Genomic DNA, 23,921 nt, shown 5'->3' with positions numbered 1-23,921 from the left:
AAAAGGAAAGGAACATTTTGTACAGCATGAATGAGTTTGAGAACAAAACAGTTTCCAACAGTGTGCTGGAAGAACATTAGGTGTCCCACAAAAAAAATGTCAAAAATCTATTACTTGAATATTTAAAAAAAAATAAAAAATAAAAAGAGAGTAGAAACGAGTCCAGTTTTTGGAAACAAACGCTCACGACTTGCACGTAATTGCAGTGCAATCTCCATTACGCTCATAAATACTTCCCCTGTCATTACATTAATTGGAAAGTATTGTACCTGGTCAACCTTGTATGTTTAAAAGGTCTGCAACCTTCTTCTTTGCCATGATACAAAGGGTGATAAAAGCGGATGATATTTACGTTACACTATATAATCTTGTTTTTATTCCTCATCAGTCAGGGTATTTATTCCCATCTTGAAATCTGATCACTAATTTGGTCTAATTGGTGATCAGGGAAACTATCTTAAAGATCAATTAAAGTTAATTTTCAGCTTCCGGCTGCAAAACCTACGTTCATTTTGGCAGACGTCTGTGCTTCTTCAAGTTTAATTAGCAATAATGAAAATTATCAAACAGTTTTGCAAAGCAATATTATTGTCAAACACATTTATGTCATACGGCATCAGCCCAAGGTTTAGTCAGATCACGTTTGTTTGTGGGATCACATCCAAGATAATTGCATTTTTTTTTTTTGTATATGGTAAGCAAGGCTCCGTGGAAAATCTAAAAAAAAATAAAAATCTAGTGATTTTTATTCCCCGTCGCCCCTAAAAAGCATGTGTATAACTAACACAATCAGACCGTGAAAGCCGCATTGCAGAATATCGTCTCAACTTTTAACTGAAACCTTTTTATAAACAGCAGCCCATATAATGTACAACACCAGTTGGATGTACGATCTTGGTTTTAAACAAAGGTACATTTTACACCACAACCTTCCAGCATGTGTTTAGCTAGCACCTAACACACTGTCCTTTTAGGGGACCCTACTCCTTCTGCAATCCATCGCCTGCAACTTGCCGTCATTCCCGTGCTCCCATTAGAACACTGCCTGCCTTATGTAGCCCAGTCCTTGCTAATAAGATCCCATGAGTTGACTGGTCACTCGATGTGTCCCTCGAAAATAACTCTAATTATCTCATTAATTTGCGCTGCTCTGATGATTCGATCTCATGTCCCAAACCTCTTCAAAACTGGGCATACACAAACTCAAAAGAGGTGAATAATTGATCCTTTATTTACGGCAGAAGGGAGGGTTCTAAATAGGGATGAGCGGGTTCGGTTCCGTTCGGATTTAAAAACCGAATCTTATTGGCTATCAGCTGTCATGGGTTTTGGATAGCCAATAAGATTCGGTTTTTAAAACCGAACGGAACCGAGTAGAACTGAACCAGCTCACCCCTAGTTCTAAATCTCCTTGCCCATTGGTTTAAGAATAGTCACTCTATACCCAGTCCATTTTTAGGCCTAGATGCATTGGTACAAGTGGTGGCAATCAACGCTAATGGCTGAATGCTAGGTTGAACGTTACTGTGGATGCCAGGAATATTGTAAGGGAAACAGGCAACTTGCATGCTGTTCCGCAAGAGGATCGCAATGCTTGCATTCCAGTTCTAGCAGACTAGAACCAGTGTCTTTTGTAAATTCTTACCTCAACCATAACAATACTGCATCTTTAAGCTTTGCTCTCTTTCATTAAGGGGGAGATGTGTCCAACTTTCCAAAGAGGACAAGTGGAGAAGTTGGCATTAGCAACCAATCAGATTCCGGCTATCATTTTGCTTGTACTAGATAAATGATAGCTACAATCTGATTGGTTGTTGTGAGAAACACATCCACCCCTCCCCCCAAATCTTTTTCTCCCAGCCCCAACTTGTACACCCAAGAGGATCATATTAGTAGCACAGTTAAAACATATAGTTGAAATGAATTTCCAACACCTCTATCACCCGCTCTCTGAGTGTGGTTCACAGCCCCTCATATCTTGTCCCCACAACATGAAGGGATTACCCGAGGTAAACCACCTCCTGTGTCACAGCCGCAGCACCTCTACTGTTTAGAGATAATAAGGCAAGAACAGGATTCTGGAGGGGAGTATCCCAAATGTAAAAGTAGATGGTTGAATTGAAGACTTGCCCGACCCGCCAGCCTATCTGCATATACCCTTACCAAATCGTCCGCCTGATGTGCCGGGTTGGACGTCACAACTGGGTGGGCACTTAAATTTGTCCGCCTAGTTGAGCTGTCACTCACCGCAGCATGTGTAGGGGCAATCGGCAGAACGCCCGTACACACCAGCAGATGCACCGATATAGCTGCAGATATATCGGCCGTCTGCTGTGCTGCACAGCTGCTGCAATATGTTTATAAACTACGTCGTTCACAGACATATCGAGACTACACACCCGCCAACGCACACACGATATATCAGCCGTTCCATTGAAGGCCGATATATATCGCCCAGTATGTACCCAGCTTAAGGTTTGATACATCTCCCCTACAACCACTTACTAGCCAGGGCTCGTACAAAGCATACATCAGTGTAGAGTAAAGTAAATTAAAGACTTATCTAAAAAAGTGGTCATTCACATCTCCTGGAATTGCCTTACACGCACCTCTCCCCCTGACTACGTGCCCATTAGATAGATTACCCGTTTCCATCTCTCACCTATTTCCTTTTGCCTCAGAGCTCGATTTTCTTTCAGCAACAGGTACATTCAATACCGCTCAACACCCATCAATGCTCTTTTAAAGTTATTTACGACTCAATGAATAATTAGAAACACAAACTGTGATAAGTAAGTCCCCTCAGATTACCTTTTGTTATACAGTTGATTAGCTTTCTGTACTACAATATCTGCACTGTGGGAACTGGTGGAATGAAGCATTGGCCAGGTCAGGTTTCACCTGAGCACTAAAATAAATTATTTCTAGCCCGGAGTCATTAGTATGTAAGCAACATAAACTAGACATGCTTATTCCCATGTTTATATTCACTGTGAATTTGCCTAGTAGAAATATTACGCTATGCCCATATAATGAGATGTATTAACGGCAATATCGCAGATGCGGTACATCCCCCCCCTGACTTCGCATACATACCGTGGTATGTACCAAGAATATCGCAAAGAACAGCTCTCTTGATGAGAGCTGTCCTTTGCGATGCTGCCGGGCAGAGGGACTTCCAGGTTTAACACCCAGAAGTCCTTCTGCGCATGCGCAGAAGAACGCGGGCCGCGGGGGCTCATGGAAGGGATCCGTTCGGATCCCTCCCAGCCCCGAGCGTCGCGCTAAGAAGCCCATAGGCTTCTATTGGGTAACGCCACCTGAAGGTGGCGTTACCTTGCAACGCGAAGCAGCAGAATGCAGTGCATTCTGCTTCTTAATACATACGGGGAATGCGGTAAAACCCCCGAAAACTGCATTTTCGGGGGTTTTACCGCATTTTTGCGATACATCTCCCCCTAATTCTTGCTGTGGGACTTCGCCCAGCTTTTACAAAGGTGTATTACTCCAGTAAGCCTAATAGCGGAGGTTACCAAGCCATTAGGCCTGATGCAGAGATGGTCGCAAATGCTGTCGCGACGGATTCAGCGACAGCTGTGCGGGAAATCGCAAAACGACACAGCCACCTGGATTTGTAATTGGACGCCCACCGGCGGCTTCCCAAATCTAAGCGGTAGATTTACATTAGATTCTAAAAATGAAAAGTGGTGGTGTTGCCCACAGCAAACAGGTGATGCATAATTTTCTAGGATGCAATAGAGAAATGATAAACAGAATCCGATTGGTTACACTTATTATGGGCATTTCTAGAAACTTTAGTAAATCTATCAGCAGGAGAGAAATTTGGGAGTCTCCTGGACATCCTGGGAGAGTAGGCAAGTAGGATACCGTGGCAATGACATGGCTCATCATTACAATAAACTAAAGAACATCAGACCAATCAATTGAAATTGCAATATAACCTATCTGTGGGCATTATATACAAGCATGCAGAAGTGTAAATATGCAATAATCATTAGCATTAGTGATCACTGTTGCAAAAAGAAACAAGTCAGAAAATTACACCATATAGTGCAGTTCATACCGACACCTACAGTTTACCAGCTAAGTAAATTCATATCTACAGATTATCAATTGTGACACTTGTACCGTGGCAGATATTGGAGATATCTGCTGCAGACCCACAGCACAGCAAGGCCTATATAATTCTCTGATGCTGCGGGGTGCCCAAGCTCTGGAAAACATAACTTTTCGGAACTTCTGCCCAATAGGCAGCGGCATCTATAGATGGTGTTACCTATAGAAATCTGTGGGCTTCTTATCGCAAAAATTCTCAGAATGATCTCTCTCCGGTGCCCGTGGCTTGAGCATGGGAGTCTGCTATAATTGATCTTTAACTCTCTCTCTAAGAGCCACTTGAGGTCTACCCATTTGTAGCACTGCTATTCTCACCTAACTCTGATTGACTGTCAGGCCTGGTAACTGCACCCTTGGATATACCTGCCAGAGAATCATGAAGTGTATTGCAGTGCCTTCCTGCTCAGATAACGTGCCAATACAGAGTACCGGCGTGTACCGCCACAAAAAAGCACTGTCTATGTGTAACCTTAATCAGAACCAGTTGCGAGCTGGCAGGGCCCAATTTTTAAGAAATGTGCCAGAGTTAAGTTATTGGTGTGTTTGCTGCGAGTACAAATGGTTACGCCCAGGAAACAGCAATCCTATGTTCCCCGTCACACTATAATCAACTAGATCTGAAATTCTGTCAACATTTTCCCTGTGATACAGACAGAGCCGTAACTAGACTTTTTGGTGCCCTGTGCCAGAAAGAGCATTGGCGCCCCCTCATTTTTCAAAGGGACATAATGCAAACAAAAAAGGGCCATGGCTTCATGGGGAAGGGCCAGGGAAGAGTTAGGAGAGGCCAGGAGATGCTGGGGATGAAATAAGAGGAAGCTACAAGCAAGAATGATAATAAACAGAAATTTGACAGGCCCAAACAGCGCCCCCTGACCTGTGGTGCCCTGTGCGATGGCACCAGTCGCACTACCTTAGCTACGGTCCTGGATACAGAAAGTATGCAACTAAATAAATCAATAAACACAAATACTGTAGAATTACCATAACACTATAGTATATTAATACTACCACCTAGGTTTGCTACATATAGCACTGACATGGCCTGTAGCGCTGTAGAATCCAGAGGATATAATGTATAAACAGTGACAATATCCAGGGGCGGGACCTGTATGCATCCCCCGTCACGGGCCCCCTTCTCTCACCCCGACGACCGGCAGCCGACTGACGTGACTGGCCGGCCAACGCAAATTCAGTAGACTCTGGGCACTAGAGTGTGCCCAGAGTCTACTGCACATGCACAGATCACCGGAGAAATGGCGCAGCTGCCATTTTCTCGGCTATTTCCTAACAGCGCATGCGCAAAACGGCGGAAAAATGGCCTCGGCGGCCATTTTCCGGCGTTTTGGGCAGTGCTGAGAGACCCGACGCGGAATCTCGGAGTGGTGAGTTTTAGATAATATGGGTGCGAGGTGTGTGGTGCGGGCCCCCCTGGACCCAGAGTGCACCACACACCCTGCACCCATTATAGATACGCCACTGGCAGAGGCATTTTCATGGTGGTGCGGGGGAGGCCGGCATTCCCGGAAACGGGGGTTTTTCCGAAAGTGGCAAGACCATTATCTGCGTCCATGGACGCAGTTTCCTGGCCTCGTAAGCTGGCCAGCCTGCGTAAGCTGCGGCATACTCAGCGATGTTATCATATGGTCGCAGGTTACCCAAGCCTGCGACCTCGGTCGCAGTGCTTGGATCACAAATGCAGCAGGGGGTGTCAGACACCTCTTTCTGCATTTGCATATTAGTAAGGACAGAAATGCAAATCTGCTTGCGTGCAGCTTTGCAATTCCGTCCACTAATGAATCGCCCCCTAAGATAGCATGTGACGGCCAACAGTTTGCTGCGAAGACTGCTCTGCCGCCATGGTACTAAGTACATCACTGCATCCCAGCTTCTCGGTTACGTGGTAGAATTTCAGGATGGACAGAATTAGCCAGCCAGCCACTGAAAGCTGGGACATGTGTTTAGCTGCTGGCAGGCAAATGCTCAGTTTGATCAACATGCGGTACCCCGCAAGCTTCTTTTATAGTGTTTGCAGCATCTTATGGGCAACAAAAGTTATTTTAATGCCACAAGCAACCCAGCAAAATCTTGGTCTGTGAATGAAATATTCTTTAGCTAGCAGCTATATAACATCTGTCAACGGGCATGGTATTCCCATTAAAGGCTCATGTTCACTATCTGATAATACATATGCATGCCTGCAAGGCGTAACGTTTATACAAGCTTTGTGTCCAAAACTAAACCCTCCCAAGATCCCTACCGGTCTGTGTTTGCAGCATACTTATTAAATATAGTAAAAATTCTTAACAGACGAATAGATTTGATGGCGTTGTGATTCCCTTTACCCGATGAAACCTTCATTTCAGTTACAGTGATGTATAGGACACCTCTGTCTACGCAAGACTGAAATCAGGGCCTGATTGAGAGATTTACAGAAATCCCATATTTACAGAAATCTCAGATCAGGGGCGTATTAAGTGAGGAGGGCTCTGATAAATTAAGGTGTGTCTGTCCATTTAAATGCCGTTACATGGGCGTGCATAAATTAGCCACTGCGAATGCATTTGCTACTCTATCAGAAGAGCTCCCAAGGGTAAGATGGCCACCGATATGCGTCGATGTTACCAATATTTACGCAGGTATGGGTCGCTGCAGGTAAGAAGGCATCAGTGGGCGTCTTTGCAAACATTAGCTTATTTTCGCTGCTGCGTTGCGTACAAAATACTCAATTGTCCACATCATATGTACCCAGAGTGTAACGTCACGGCCGCCAAATACATGGCACCCCTTCCCGACACCTGAGAAGCCACCATACACTAGTGGAGAGCTCCATGTCAGACCATCAGCTGCTGCCTTCATCTATCCAGGGCCGTAACTAGGGTAGAGCGACCTGACAGGGCACCGCAGGGCAGGGGGCGCTGTTTAGGCCTGTCAGTATTCCTGTTTATTATCATTCTCACTTGTACCTTCCTATTATTTTATCCCCAGCATCTCCTGGCCTCCCCTATCTCTTCCCTGGCCCTTCCCTCATGAGGCCATGGCCCTTTTTCAGGTGCACTCTCTTACGTCCCTATTTTAAAAAAGGAGAGGGATCGCCAATGCTCTCTCTGGCACAGGGCACCAAAAAGTCTAGTTACGGCTCTGCGTCTATCTATAGCCTGTCTGCATTTGAATTGCTACATTACAGTGTCAACGGCTGTGACGGGAGGGACACCAAACTATAACTTGCCTCCGGGGGTGTGGGATTGACTTACGCCACTGAGTAGGGTAATTAAAGAAATGCAATAGTGGATTTCACGGTCATATATTCTCCACTAATTAATGCACAATGCTGCTAATCCTCACCCCTGGTTTGCAAACATTATCAGTATTCCTGCCATTTACCCTGTACTGTGCCACTATGGTGAGAATCATATTGTCATGTGATACTGACACTGACAAAGATTATACTTGTTGACCTTTGGCTCTCCGGCTGGGTCGGCACTGCAGGGTGTGTGGCACAGCAGAAGTGGGCAGTAGGGGATGTAATTGCATCATGGCCCCTCCTCCGCTACACAATACTACGATTGGTGGCATTGTGAAGCAGGGGTTGGGATCACGATGGCGTCATTCAGCACGACTTGAGCCATCAGCCGCTCGGAACACCCGCTTCACTCGGGAGGTGGGAATCCCAGGGCGCAAGAAAGGCAGCTCTGGGAGACTATGGCACTATTCCAGGCAACCGGGAGCACCAACCGATTTTCGGGAGCCTCCCAAGAGAGAAAGTATGACACATATCAGTCTGGATGAAGGGGCATTTCAGCTTCACCATGCACCGAAACGGCCATCGGACTGTCGCTGCTCGATATCATTATCATGGCTCCATTTGGTTACTGTGAAGTCTGTAACATATAACGGTTTTGCACTATGCACTTTAATATGTGACTGAAGATATCTTATTTTTTGGAAGCTGTTACTACTACTACTCTCATCTAAACATGCAAAATACAATTCACTTTGCGTTTAAACAAAAGTGTGCTGGTTTTCCTTTTTTGGAGATGCCGCTATGAATTATTTATGACCAAGCACCCTGCATTTATTATGGTGTGCAATACTTGTTTCCTTCTTTAGCTTCACCATGCAGCTAGTTTTTTCTATGTTTGGAACAAACACTTTTTTTTGCTTTCAGAACACTGAACAAACACTGCTGTGCTGGTCTTTGATGTTTTTTTTTTTTTTTTTTTTTGGTCAACAACACTTTATTGGCTTCCCCTTCTGACATTAGGGGTAAATTTACTAAAGTGAAAGTTTTTAGAAGTGGAGATGCTGCCTACGGCAACCAATCAGATTCTAGCTCTTCTAGATAGTGCTAGTTAAATGTAAAAGTAGAATTTGATTGGTTGCTATGGGCAACACCTCCACTTCAAAAAACTCACTTTAGTAAATGTAGCGTTTCTTTTCTGCAAGATAATGATAAGGCTCATGTGTCCTTTGACACCCAAGACTGATTTGGAAATGATGTAGCGCTAAAGCGATCTCTGATACTTACATATTATATTTATTTTAATTACTATATTTATTTTCAAGCTGGAGATAGAGTCGGCAGATTTCTACTGACTCAGACTCTACAGCCCTATTTCAAATCAAATAATGGTCGACGCGCATGGTTACATGCTATCGCTATGTATGTTTCGATGGAACAATTCGATTCCGCCATTGCAATGGCCAGCCCTAATAAGTAAGAACGAACATTATAATAATTCACAGAACTAAGGCCCTCATTCAGAGCCGGACGCTCTGAGCAGAGCGCTCGCTCTGAATGAGGGCCGTCCTCCATAAAAATGGAGCGTCCTCCTGGACGCTCGTATAGCTGTGGGTCACCACCCACAGCACATACGAGTGTGCAGGATGATGGCCGCGATGGTCTTGACCATCGCGACCATCGCCAGTGCGACCAGAAGCCTGTGGTCGGGTTTTTTCGACCACAAGCCCTGGAGTGATTTTGGCTCTATCAGAGCCACAATCACTCCCACTGACATCACTAGTGATGTCAGTGGGGCCGGCTTCTGACGGTAGGCGTTCCCTTGGGAACGCCCCCGTCTGGGAGGCACGCCCCCGGCATGCCCACCAAAGGCGGCGTGCTGTCAATCAACATCGACAGCACGCCGCCTTTGATCAGACACAACGAGCGAAGGAAAGTCCTTCGCTCGTCGCGTCTCGCGCATGCGCACGACGGAGCTCCCTCCGTCGTGCGCATGCTCAGTGCACACCATCGACCCACTTGCGAGCGGACAGCCGCTCGCGAGTGGGTCTGAATCAGGACCTAAGTGTGATGATAGGGTATGCATTGTAATATTCAATATATGCTACTATTAGCACTACACCGAGTGCAATTAATAATGTTATAAGCAATACTGACCTGTGGGTCTGATTCTGAGATGTACACTAATGCCATCGCGGCTGTAATCCCACATGTAGCTGTGAAAATATGCGAAGACGCCGCGGATAGTACTGAAACGCCCTCCAGCAGCTTTGCAAATCCAAGCATGTGCGTACTAAGATGCAAAATCAGTCACAGATCATTCTTTTGTCGCAGTTCTGCGTTACTCTATGGCTACTCACAATTGCCGCGGGAACGGAGACCGCTGAGCCACTGTCACTGCATACGGGATCGCAGACCGTGACACGCCCCAAAAATGGTTGCGACATGCCTGAGTTCCTTGCTGCCACTCACCGTTACCTCTCCCAAATGCTCCCCGTCAATCACACTGCAAGGAACAAGTTGCTGCGTGCGACCTCGGTAATGTGCCATGACATACGCAGCAGCTTACAGATAATTGTTCAACTGCGCAGATATCGGCACTGTGTATCAGGCCCAGCATACAATAAATATAATTCACTGCCAAACTCTCCTTGGGCCTAGTTGAGCGATTTTTTTTTTACAGCACATCTAAGTCACTTCTGCGCCCCGGTTCTGTTCGTACACAGAGACGCATACGCAGGCACGGAGGATTACACTGACAATGTATTAGGCGTTTCTGGGCAGTGGCTATTCAGACGCACAGAGGCGGTCCGTCATATGGACGTGTAACATGAGTGTCGCTGAAGTGTTTGCGTACACAGACGCTTTATCGCACACATTAGAGGCCATTCGAAGACGGAGTATCTGCCCCTAGCACAGGACTGGTGCAAGTTTCGATGGTGCGACCGATGGTAGCGTCTAAACACCCACCAAGCACGATTGCAGCATCTGGAGCCTCTCTAAGTGGTCGTCTCAGTCCTTGCGCAGTCCATTGCATGGCTGTACCGGTATTAGTAAGTGGCAGATGTGCCACCGGCAAAAGAAGTACACATGGGTGCTGATGCAATTCCTGTGGGGCAAAAACAAACCTTACATTTTCCCCGTTAAGAATTACATACGTTTATAACTTCCAAACTTATACAACCTTGATTAGCTTACTTAACCTTAACTACAAATAAAGACACAGACACCATAGCTTGGCTAAAAAGGTCACAGCTTTTATTTATAATTGAATCAATTAACCTAACCAGGGTGGCAAAGAGACGCTGCAGACTCAGTTCTAGCTTTTTAACTTACTCCAAAATACTCAGGGAACGCCTAAACCGTTCCCCCTTTCAGACGCACTTAAACCGTGAGGGTCTCACTTCCCTCCTGGGCCAATCCGAGGCGTTTCGTGCAAAAACGCCCGGGTCCCCCCGTGCGGAGCAGGACAAATCCGCCTTGTACATCGAGAGCAAGTGCTCCCACAGTTATCTTGCGTCCCATAAAACCACTGAGCTGCAGCGTACTCCTGCCAAAGCCAGGCCCTAATAGAGACTGGCCCGCCACCCAAAAGAACTAACCAAGAAACGAAAACAAATCCTGAACAAAAAGATTCATACCCAGTCCGTTCAAATGCACGCCATCATGACGGAAGAAACGTACAAGATCACCCTCAAAAAAGCCATGACGCACCACCAAGCCACCTATCGACACGACATGCTTAGACACTGCCACGTTCACCTTCCTCCGTGTTCTTTCCAATGCCCCAAACTTTCGCACTCCTCTCCACGTCAAGCGGGGTGTCATCTCTGACCACACCATCTGAATGGATGGCCATTTTGTACGAATCGAATCCACAATCTCACGCAGACTCACGATTAAACCCACGCCTGTCAGCTGACCAACATCATTGCCACCAACGTGAAGCACCAGCCATTCGGGCATTCCCCATTTTGCTACCGCAGAAACAATCAGTGCCAAAACACCGTCCACTCGCAAACCTCTCACTCCAATCCAACGCACCTTCCGACTACCAATTGGCAAGCCACTAGTCCGACCCGAGACATGTTTTTCCGCCCAAAAAATGTAGGAGTGGCCAACCAACCACACCTGCCCGTCTTCTTTTGTCAACACTGCAAAAGAAGAAACCCTAACATGAGAAACCACACCCAACCTGGATCAAAACGACACAACTTAGAACAAAACAGAGCAACTAACTAGCAGGGATGCCAAAAAAGGGGGAAACAGGAACCCGAGTGAAGAAGAAAAAACCAAAAACCTACCCGTGAACCAAATTGGGCCAGATCATGGCTAACGGGAGGAAAATTAAAAAATCCCCTCACACCCCCAATTGTTGAACGCTAACCGTTCAACGATTGGCAGGTAAACAACGTTTTCGGGTTATTGCAGGGTGCGCACCTACAACTTGTCGCAGCGAACATACTTCTTATAACACCCTGACTTCCAACGCCCCACCTTTTGAATATCCGAAGGAGATGCCCCTGCAAGCGCTGCACAAGTGGCTGCCCCTATTCGAAAGGAATGGGTGCCATAATCTGTATGATCTAAACCCAATTCTATTAAACTTCGCTTAAATAACGCAGTGAACTGAAACTTTGTGAGAGGCTTAGCATCCGCATGAACCAACCACTGAATCCCCCCAACTGGGCGCACTAACATGTATTGCGATGCTAAATGAACCGGGCAAATATTACAATCCTGCTGCTGCGCAAGCGTGACCCATTTACCCCTACCTGACTGATCCGTTTTAGAGAGACGGAGCTTACAAAGCACCGCCGCATCTCTAAAAACAATGTCCTTATACAACAACCCGGAGGACTCAGATAAACTATTAACTGCCACTAATTCGCTAACCCTGAAAGCTCCAAAAAACGCAGCAGAAAAAGCTAAACGAAAAAGAGCAGCCTCAAACGAATCAGAAGCTACCTTCTCCATAACCTTAAGCAATGCTGCCAAAAGCTGGGTGTCCACCGGCCGACGGGAATCGGCGTGAACAGGAGCTTGCCTAGCCCAACCTTTTAGAGCCTTAGCAAGAAGAAAAGACCTGGTTGGGTCAATCAAACCTTTTAGTTTGCAAAAAAAAGAGACTCCCGCAAGCGCCGACGCCACGTAGGCCCTGGACCTCCCCTGCTGATATCTCTCCCACACAAAGGATGACAGCAACTCCTTCGGAGACTTACCCTCCGAATCTTGGCGCGCGCAGTGACTGCTCCAATCCCGCCATGCGGCCGAGTATTTGCGGAGAGTTGATGGAGCGAGCGATTGCATCGCCAAAGCCTCTAAGCCGGCCTGATTATCTGCCACACAAACGGGGGGCATGTCAAACCAACAGCAGAAGCAGACGGTGCAAGCGCCCGAAAACGTTCAAATTGAAAACGAGACAATGCGTCTGCAATCTCGTTAACAACACCCGGTACATGACGAGCTCTAAAACGTATGTTGGCCTCTAAACAGCGCAAAATTAAATGACGAAGCAAACGCAAAACTAATGGAGAGGATGATCGCTGATTGTTAATAGCATGCACCACCCCCAAATTGTCGCACCAAAAAATTACATGCCGGTTACTCAGACGCGCTGACCAGAGTTCCACAGCAACGACAATTGGGAACAGTTCCAAGAGCAACAAATTACTAGTTAAGCCTTTGTCGCGCCAAACTAAAGGCCAAGCAGTAGCGCACCATTCCCCATTGAAAAAAGCCCCAAAACCAGATGATCCAGCCGCATCAGTATACAGTTGCAATGACCCATTTGCCACTGGAGGCGCTGGCCAAATACGTTCGCCATTGAACTGAACCAGAAACTTGGCCCAAACCCGAAGATCTTGCTTAATCTCTGACGACAAACGAATATGATGATGCGGCTGTCTCGACCCAGCAGTGGCCCTCTCCAATTTCCTACAGAAAACCCTGCCCATGGGAATTATGCGACAAGCAAAATTAAAGGAACCCAGCAGTGACTGAACTCCACGTAATCTTACCGTGTCCACTGCTAAACAACCCGCAATCTGTTCTAACAATCTAGCCACTTTGTCGCTTGGTAACCTACAACAACCCGCAACCGTGTCTATCTCAATTCCCAAGTACGACAGACAGGAAATGGGACCCTCCGTCTTATCTTGCGCAATGGGAACTCCTAAACTGCGAAACAGAGCTTGAGCGGAAAACAGGAGGTCTGCACAGACGTCGCTCTCCCCTGGACCTATGAAGAGAAAGTCATCTAAATAGTGTGCCACGCCCGCTTGTCCTGTGCCGGCATGAACACACCAGTGTAGAAAAGAGCTGAATTTCTCAAAATAGGCACAGGAAACCGCACAACCCATAGGCAAACATTTGTCAACAAAGTAACCTGACTCTAGTTTGAATCCCATAAACTGCATAGCGTCTGGGTGCAACGGCAATAAACGGAACGCTGACTCAATGTCTAACTTAGCCAGCAGCGCGCCCCCTGCCCAAAACTGCGCACTAAACCTAAGACTTCATCAAAACTTTGATATTTCACTCTACAAAAACTATCAGGAATGGCGTCATTCACCGAACGCCCATCAGGATATGATAGGTGTTGGATCAAACGAAACTTCCCAGGGGCCTTCTTGGGTACCACACCTACCAGAGAGATACAAAGATCCTGCAACGGAGGAACAGGGAAAGGACCCTCCATCCTCCCCAGCAGCACCTCAGCCCTAACTTTCGCTTGCACAACTTCTGGGTAGTCCCTGGCCGAGCGCAAGTTACGGGGAGACCGGACCCATAAAGGACCCACTATTGGCAGAGAAAAACCGAACGAAAAACCTTCTAACAAAAAAGAAGCGTCCTCCTTATGAGGATATAGACCCAACCAGCGAGCTAGTGCAGCTAAACAAATAGGCGAATGAGCCTTAACCAGCTCCTTTTGACCCTTCACGATCCTGGGTGGCACTAGCAGACCCTCTACGGCAATCCTTGGCTGGATGTTCCCCCCCGCAGAGACGACAGGAGTGACGAAAACGACAGGACGACCCCCGTGTACACCGGGAGTCGTTGAAAGCAAAACACTTGCCCTTCATAACTCCCGTCGCCCCCGTCCTGCCACTAGCATAACCCTTGCGAGGACGCATCCCGTCCAAAGGGGGCCTACGCTGCTGCGACACCTCTAACCACACCTCTACGTCTTTTGCTCCGAACGGAATAATCTTGCTGCCATCATGCTTTCTTCTAAATTGCACGTCGTATTCCCGCCATGCCAAGGCCCGCGAACGGACAAACATGTCTAGCACTAAAAAAAATATATCTCACTTAGGGATGTGCAGGCTCGGATAGGTTCGAGTTTGCACGTGGAGTTCGGATTTTTCCCTCCAAAAAAACGGAACTCAGAACGAGGCAAAACGTCATCTTACATGGACGAACATCATCATTCCTGGTCTTTTGTCCAGGAATGATGATGTTCGTCCATGTAAGATGACGTTTTGCCTCGTTCTGAGTTCCGTTTTTTTGGAGGGAAAAATCCGAACTCCATGTGCAAACTCGAACCTATCCGAGCCTGCACATCCCTAATCTCACTATGTTTACATGTTCATCCGCTCGCGTCTCCAAATAGCACGCCGCAAATACCAGCATGCCCTTCAACCAACTGGTGAAACTACAGAAAGCCTCCTCGCCCATACCCCCCGCCTTCTTAGCCTGACCAAAAGCCTTTTTCATATCTTCGGTAAGTGTAAAGAAGTCGACAAATTTACCTTTACGAATTCTCCCCCTCACACTCTTTCGCAGGCCGCGAAGAACGGCGGTGTTCGCACAATGCACTGAATCAGCCCCTGCCGCCACTGTAGCTAGCTCCACACTAACGCCCTGTGCAGCTGTACTCACTGACTTCTTGGCTAAACGCCTGGCAACCATTTTGGCTATTTTACGCGGGCGCGCAGGGGAACCAGAAGAATGAGAAGAAGAGGAGGAGTCAGACATAGACGAACAAGAAGACTCATGCTCACCAGCACCAGATGGACCCGGAACAGCTTCCTCGACTTGCTCATTCGTCGTGGCCGAAGACTCGCCTGTCGTCCCTTTCTCCGCGCACACCGGATCAGCTGCTGCAACAGTGATTGGTTCGCTTGACGGAGCCTCGATCGCCCTCCGATTATCTGCAACCGGGGTAGACTGGTGAACAACAGGACTGGAAGTCACTACCATCTGCGCGGGGGGGGTGGGAATGCCGGGCGTAGGCGGAAGGGGTGCAGGCGCGGCTAACAGACGAGCCGGAGGCACCAGCGTGAAGTCGGGCGTCGCGGACAAACTGGTGGAGGTTTGACTGTACATGACAGGAGATGCGGAAGGTAGCATCGGCATGGGAGCCGATGATGCGCTTTGCTGCGAAATTGGCAAATAAGGGAAATAAAGCTGCGGATGAAAACCTGAGAAAGGGTAAGGTCCAAAAGTGGCCCCAGAGTAGTTGGGATAAAAAGGCGGAGAGGACACAACTGAGGTGGAGGGATAAATGGGGGGGGCCGCCCCGGAGCTCCATGAAGCCTGACCCCAGGATGAGCCGACTGACAAGGGGGGCGCATTATAAATGGGAGGTGGGGCACTGTTGGCGGGGAACCATGGATTCTGATAGGTGGAAGGGACAGCTTGCCTAGGCCAAAATTGGGCAGGTTGACTAAGCATGGGGCTGATAGACCCAGGGGTGCTACTCAAAATGGCCGCCGGGGTTAAGATGGCCGCCGGGCCCGACGTGCAGACCAGGCCTGCGGGACCCCCCGCTCCCCGGGGACCAAAACCTAATGACCCCACGTGACCCGCGACGCTAACCGCCGGCGGGCCCAATGCAGAGTAACCAGCGGGAGGCGCGAGCACTTGCGCCCCCGCCGGTGCAGCGTAAGCGGCAGCCGACGTGTGGCTGATGGGCGCCGGCAAGGAGCGTCCAGCGGACGCTCACGACGGCGGGCCCGATGCAGAGTGACCAGCGGGAGGCGCGAGCACTCGCGCCCCCGCCGGTGCAGCGTAAGCGGCAGCCGCCGCGTGGCTGGTGGGCGCCGGCAAGGAGCGTCCATCGGACGCTCCCGTCGGCGGACCCGAAGCAGAGTAACCAGCGGGAGGCGCGAGCACTCGCGCCCCCGCTGGCGCAGCGGAAGTGCCAGCCGCTGCGCGACTGCTGTGGGACGGCGAGGAGCGGCCATCGGACGCTCCCGCCGGAGCCGCGTGGGGAGTGAGTCGGCCCGGGGAGGTTGCCGAGTGCACAACCTCCGCCGGGGTAGTAGGACCCGCATGATGCGCTGGTGCAGCCGCACCAGCGTGCACGGGAGGAGGGGGAGCCGATGGGAAGGACGGCAGTATCAGAGGTGAGGTGGGGGGGGAAGGAGGACGTGGGGACAGCACAGGTGGGGAAAGGGGGGGGCGCGGACGCGCAGGGGGCAAGCTGAGGGGGCTAGCATAATCAGCTAGCTGACGGGGTGGGGGAGCAGAGCGACGTGGGCGAGGCATGATCAAACTAAGCTGCTTGGGCTATGGCACAGGGGCACTGGTACTTAGCTTTCAAAATTTCTTTCAAAGAGGCTGATCCCAAGGACCACAGGCTCCTATATAGTCCCCTATAACCACTCCCCCAAACTATATGACTGGCCCTTGGAAGCAGCTGATCACACCCAAACTAATACTCAATTTACCCAGCAACAAGGCTGTCATTCAAAACACACTGTCAGTAAAAACTAATAATCTTAACACTCCTCAATCCTATTCATATTTCATCATTCAAAGCCAGAGGTTCCTAAACTCCGCTATTATAGTGCAGGTTTTAAGGCTATCCATGCTTGAGCTCAGGTGACTTAATTAGTACCTCAAGTAAATTTGAGTTAACAATTTGGACTCAATCATGGATATTCTTAAAACCTGGACTGTAATGGCCAGTGACGTGCGGTGAGGTCAATGGCTGGGACAGCACAAATGGGGCTCGATTTAATTCAATGCGAATTATATAGTGCCAGGAAGGAGCTATTCAATTTGGCGCGCTGTTTTGTCCGAGAATGCCGGTTCTCGCACCCATCGCTCTTTAAACATGAATTCTCCGACTACACTGCCCTGCACAATGCAGTTTCTGCAGCGCTAAGGGTAGAAAACAGCATCTCGCCTGTAGTTTTGTCATATTTCTGCTCACACCCCAGGAGGGATACGAGAATAAATCCTTAGTCGGGTTAGCAGCACGCTGAATTGAACAGCACCGGGAGCTCCTTCCCGGCGCTATTCAATTCTCATTGAACTGAATCGAGCCCATGGAGATCGGTTTGAGTGCTGGGAGCCTGTCTCACCCCCTACTCACTGTAACTCTCCCCTCACTACACTAAGCTTCAGTATCCATTGATTCTCCTACCTGCATCACTGTGTCTTCTCTTGCTGCTGCTGACAGCTCCGATCTCTAAACACTGCAGTGAACTTCCTGGTCACATTACAAATCCAAGGTGTTCATCAGTGCTCAAGGCACAACAACATACTCAGAGGCATTCCTCTATTAGCTCTCTTTCTGTGCAGCTTACTACCCGTGGTGTGGCCCCGCCCCCACCTCTGCAAGCAGTGTCTGACTATACAGAAGCGATGCTGAGCTGTTGCTACCTCATCTCCTTGCAGTCCCAGGGAGCTCCACAAAGCTGGTGAGTGTTAGCTCTAAAAATGATTACAATAAACAAAGAAGAGGTTTATAAGTTATAAATATCTTCTTTGTATAATTCTAATCATTTTTATATCAAATCTCAGGAGCCTGACAGGGGAGGCTCTGCCGCTGACTGCACCTCCCTGGTAATGGCGGAGTTTGGGAACCTCTGCCATAATTTCAGTAATGTAGGTTTTATTATCAAAAATGAAGAGACGTTTACAGCTGGATTCTTAAGTGCACTGTAGCTGCAGAAATTGACCACGCTCTCCTAAGACTGACTGTTTCAGAAATGGGTGTGACAAACTATACCCTGCACCTCAGATAGAGTAACTTGGCAAAGCTTAAGGCAACTTGCAAAATCTCTCCACTAATCTCATAATATCTTTGGTCTCACACTTCTTTCAGCATGCAGCCAAAATCCGATCCTATGCCCGGTAAGAGATATGGTACTTGTAGCACACATCTTGGCCGGCTCGGTCTTAAGTAATGAATCCGCATAATAATCCTACTGTATGGACACCATTTATCAGCCAGCAAGCCAAAGCGATTTAATAACGTATTATTATTATTATTATTATGAGCCTAAGTACTTAATTAGATTGGCTGAGCACTTTATTGTAACACTGTGAACTAGATTTTCTAGAAAGGGTAAAGAGGTTAATCCTGCAAAATATCATTAATGTGGGCGTGCACAGAGTATTGCCACAAGAGTAAGTTAAACTACACATTAAGATGAATGCATATATTCTGGCCATGCTAAACTATTCTTTGGCTAACTTAAGAGGTCTGTTCGGTTACTTAATGCAAGCTATCCACTCTGTGATGGCTTCTCACATGCTCTGGTTCTCAGAGGACCGTCCCAGATTTACGTGCCAGAAATCTGGGAAAATGTCATTTTGAATTTCCTAGAACTCAGATTCCTAATTCAACCAATTTACTAGAACCAATGGGAGTAGGTTGCTGTGTTTTACAGCATTCATAACCCAAAGCAAACAAAGTACAGTAGTTGCCTTAATGGACTGAGCAAATGTCAAACAACTAAATATTCTTACAGTAGTTTTTACCTTTTTTTTTTTTTTTTCCAAAAAATAAATTTATTAAATAGGTGTTACAGACATCAAATATGCAGATCAGAGAGAATACAGGATCAGAGAAATGAGAAATCCAGTAGGAATGGTGGGGGAGGGGTATGTGGAATAAGTGGACAGGCTGGAGCCAGTATACAACTTGATGGATAACTTCAAACGGTGCCCTCACAATATAATTTCATAGACAAGTCATGGGTGTGGCACTCGCTTCTCAATAAACAGCTCCACTCCGTTAGTTGCATCAACGTTTTAGTGCTTTAATGCACTATAGTGCTTTAAAGCACTGAAACTTTGATGCAACTAACTCATGGTTAGCATTACTGACTCACAGCACTAAGGTTTTGGGTTCGATTCCCACCAAGGCCCTAACTGTGCGGAGCTTGTATGTTCTCCCTGTGCTTGTGTGGGTTTCCTCCGGGTGCTCCAGTTTCCTCCCACACTCCAAAAATATATTGTCAGGCTAATTAGTTCCCACAAAAATTACCCCTAGTGTATATGTGTGTGTAAATGTGGTAGGGAATATAGATTGTAAGCTCCACTGGGACAAGGACTGATGTGAATGGCCAAATATTCTCTGCAAAGCACTGCGGAAATTTGTGCGCTATATAAATAACTGGTAATAAAATATATATATATACATATATATATACATATATATATATATATATATATATATATATATATATATATACATATATATATATATATATATATACACATATATACATATATATATATATACATATATACATATATACACACACACACACACAAATATATACACTATATGGACAAAACACCTGTTAATTATTGAATTGAGGTGTTTCTATCAGACCCTTTGCCACAAGGGGTATAACATCAAGCACCTAGTGTCACGACCAGGACCGCAGGTTCACAAGCGGCGCGGACCTTACCTCTCAGGGCGCTCTGGCATGGTCCTTCCTGCAGGTATCCTGGCTTCTGGAGGTGATCCTGGTCCTGGAGATCGGGTGTAGTGGCTGGCTGAACAGCAGGCTGTGCATTCCTGAGCAGTGCTGCTGACCACTGGGCGTTGCCATCTTGGATCCAGGTCACATGTCTAAATTGGACCAATCAGCTTATAGCTTGGGCTGGAGGGCTAGCAACCTATCTGCACTACCTGAGGGTATTAAAGAGTTGTCAAGAGGCTCTTTAGTTGCCAGTGCAACGTTTTACACAGCTTAGCTGTGTGCTAGTTCCTGAGCTCCCTTGTTTGTATTGCTGCAGTCTGTCGTGGTGAGCCTGCTAACTCTCAGTCTGTGTTCCAGCTCGTTCCCCCTCTGACTCCTGTACGGATTGCGTGCTCCAGTTGCCTGCCTTATAGAGGGTCCTTCCGTCCCTGAGGGTTCTGTGTCCTTGGACGCCTCCAGCTCTGGGTCCAGCGTCCGACATGCCTTGCCTCCCTCGGTTGCCACAGTTTGTACCTCCTGCACCTGCCTCCATTCATGAAACACACTCCATTAAGGCCGGCATCTTTCCAATACCAGCAAACGGCCCCACGAACTACTCCTGTGTCCACTCCGGATCCAAACTCCAATCAAGTTCTGACAGTTTGCACTGGCCAAATGGATACGGCTAGTGGACAGGGTGCTAATGCGGACATTTTACAGGGTATCGCAAGCCGGCTTGAAAGCCTAGAAGCCTCCCAGCTACAGCTAGCCCAATTTTTACAGGATATGTCACTCAGACAAGATGTTTTACGGGCCTCCCTCGTGACAGTGAGCATGCCTGCAACTGCTAATCTGCAAGCTCCTCCGATTGTTGCCGCTCCGGCTCCCCCATCGCATTTACATCTACCAACGCCTAGCAAGTTTGACGGGAATACGAAGATGTGCCGCGGATTCCTGAATCAGTGTGACGTCCATTTCTTTCTCCAACCATCGAACTTCCTTACCGCGAAATCTAAGGTCGCCTACACTGTCTCCCTTCTGTCTGGTCCCGCCTTAGACTGGGTGTCCCCACTCTGGGAAAGATCTGACCCTCTGCTGGACAATTATACCGACTTTTTGGCGTCCTTTCAATGAGTCGGGAAGAACCACATCTGCCTCCACTGAAATTATGCGTCTCCGTCAAGGAAGTCGCCCGGTCAGCCAATACATTATACAATTTCAAACCTTGGCCTCAGAACTAAAGTTGAATGAGGAGGCCCTGCTCTCTGCATTTTGGAACGGTCTCTCTGATCGATTGAAAGATGATCTTACCACGCGGGACGTTCCGACAAAACTAGATGAGATGATTTCCCTCTGTAACAAGATAGACCTACATTATCGTGAGAGGCAGGCAGAAAAGAACAGGGGAGACCGGTTCCGACTCCATGCCCCTAATCCTCCAGTTACTCCTTTAACTGGTGCCCTAGTGCGCATGCGGAGACCCGGGGAGCGACGGGGAAGCCGTCGCTCCAGGTCTCGCACCAAAGGGGGTGTGCTGTCGAAGTTGATTGACAGCACACCCCCTTTGGTGGGCGTGCCGGGCGCGTGGCTGCCAGACGGAGGCGATCCCATGGGAACGCCTACCGTCCGGGTCCGGCCCCACTGACATCACTAGTGATGTCAGTGGGAGTGATTTTGGCTCTGATAGAGCCAAAATCACTCCAGGGCTTGCGGTCACCGAGACCCTCCCGCAGGGTCTCCTCGCAAGCCCGATGGTCGCGATGGCCTTGACCATCGCGACCATCATCATGGACGCTCGCATAAGCTGTGGGTGGTAACCCACAGCTATGCGAGCGTCCAAGAGGCCGCTCCAAGTTTAGGTAGGAGGGCCCTGAATCAGGCCCAGTATTCCCTACAAACCCACCCTGTTCATGTTCGTGTGGGGGCCCTTCATACCGAACTCATTTCCTTTTTAGTTATTCCCAAGGCTTCCCATGGAGTTAATCTGGGATACCCGTGGTTATGTAAGCATAACCCCCGTATGGATTTGAGCTCCATGCAAGTTCTGTCCTGGGGGAATTCCTATTATGTTTTTTGCCTGCCATGTATTAAACCCATTAAAAAGGTTCAAATCTCTGAAACTTCACAGGTTCCCATCTATTAAAAGTCTTTCTCTGATGTGTTTTGTAAAATCGGGGCTGACACATTACCTCCAAACCGAGACTGGGATTGTCCCATTGACCTAATTCCAGGCAAAACTCCGCCTCGTGGTCGGATATACACGTTGTCGTTGCCTGAGACCCAAACAATGTCCGAATATATTAAAGAAAACCTCCAAGAGGGGTTTAATCACCCTTCCTCTTCCCCCGCAGGCGCTGGCTTCTTTTTCGTGTCTAAAAAGGATGGGGACCTCCGACCCTGTATCGATTATTGGGGCCTTAATGACATCACGGTGAAAAATCGATATCTGTTGCCTCTCATCACTGAATTATTTGACCGTGTCAAAGGGGCTACAGTGTTTACCAAGTTGGATCTACGGGGGGCGTACAACACCATAAGAATTTGTTCGGGCGATGAATGGAAAACCGCCTTCAATACCAGAGACGGACATTTTGAGTACCTGGTAACGCCGTCCGGACTCTGCAATGCACCTGTGGTTTTCCAGAACTTCGTGAACAAAAGTTTCAGAGATCTACTGTATGTGTCAGTGGTGGTATACTTGGACGATATCCTGATCTTTTCCTCTTACCTCTCTCAACATCGTATACATGTGAAGGAGGTCCTACTATGCCTAAGGGAGAATCATTGCAAGCTGGAAAAATGCGTATTTGAAGTACCCTCCATTCCGTTTCTAGGGTATGTTATCTCCGGATCCGGATTGGAGATGGATTCCAAGAAAGTGCAAGCCATTCTGGATTGGTCCCGCCCTAACTCATTAAAAGCTGTACAGAGATTCTTAGGGTTCGTGAATTACTACAGACTGTTTATAAAAGGCTTTTCTACCCTAGTGGCGCCAATTTTCGGCATTGACTTGTAAAGGTGCCAACCCCTCACAGTAGCTCCCTGAAGCTGAAACGGTCTTCCAGATGCTGAAACAGGCATTCATCTCTGCACCCATCCTGAGACAGCCCAACATCAATCGTCCTTTCTTTGTGGAAGTAGACGCATCGTCCAAAGCGGTTGGAGCAGTCTTATCGCAAAAATTCGAAGATAACAAGATTCATCCTTGTGGATACTTCTCTAAAAAATTCTCACCTGCAGAGAGGAATTACACAATCGGGGAACAAGAATTACTGGCAGTTAAAGCAGCCTTTACTGAATGGCGATACCTCCTCGAAGGAGCCCAATTTCCCATTACTGTCTACACTGATCATTGGAACTTACTGTTCTGAAAAAACATCCAGTGTCTCAGTCCTCGTTTAGCCAGATGGACGATATTCTTCTCCAGATTTAATTTCATTCTAACCTTTCGTCCAGGTTCTCTAAATCAGAAGACAAGTGCTCTCTCCCGCTCCTTTTCCTCTGGAACCCTCTCTGATGCTTTAAAAGAGACTACCATCCTAGAACAAAAATGGGTCATTCTGAAGAGTTCAGTGACTTCAAGTGTGGTACTGTGATAGGATGCCACCAAGACGGTTCGTGAAATTTCATCCCTGCTGGATATTCCGCGGTCAACTGTAAGTGATATTATTAGAAAGTGGAAGTGTGTAGGAACAACAGCAACTCAGCCACGAAGCAGAAGACCATGTAAGATCAGTGCGGGGTCAATGACTGCTTAGGCACATGGTGCGTAAAAGTCACCATCGCTCTGCTGATGCCATAGCTAAAGAGTTCCAAACTTCCACTGGCATTAATATAAGCACAAAAACTGTGCAGCAAGAACTTAATGGAATGGGTTACCATGGCTGTGC

General features: G+C 47.7%; 1 protein-coding gene across 3 annotated transcripts in view; it reads right to left on the bottom strand.

The window, feature by feature from the left end:
• Positions 1-23,921, bottom strand: part of PCBD2 (pterin-4 alpha-carbinolamine dehydratase 2) — a 119,598-nt gene that overhangs the window by 21,650 nt on the left and 74,027 nt on the right. For 2 of the 3 annotated variants that reach the window (XM_088475078.1, XM_088475077.1), the window contains exon 3: positions 15,385-15,534. The exons of the other annotated variant lie outside the window; for it this stretch is intronic. In XM_088475078.1, coding sequence (XP_088331204.1) covers positions 15,385-15,534 — 150 coding nt within the window. The remainder of the gene's footprint in view (positions 1-15,384; positions 15,535-23,921) is intronic. 3 annotated transcript variants of the gene reach the window in all.

Source organism: Taudactylus pleione, unplaced genomic scaffold, assembly GCF_031769625.1.
Source record: "Taudactylus pleione unplaced genomic scaffold, aTauple2 ptg000161l, whole genome shotgun sequence".
NCBI classification, from domain to species: Eukaryota; Metazoa; Chordata; class Amphibia; order Anura; family Myobatrachidae; genus Taudactylus; species Taudactylus pleione.
The sequence above is the reverse complement of the archived record's forward strand: the minus strand, read 5'-3'. Positions and strand labels throughout refer to the sequence as shown.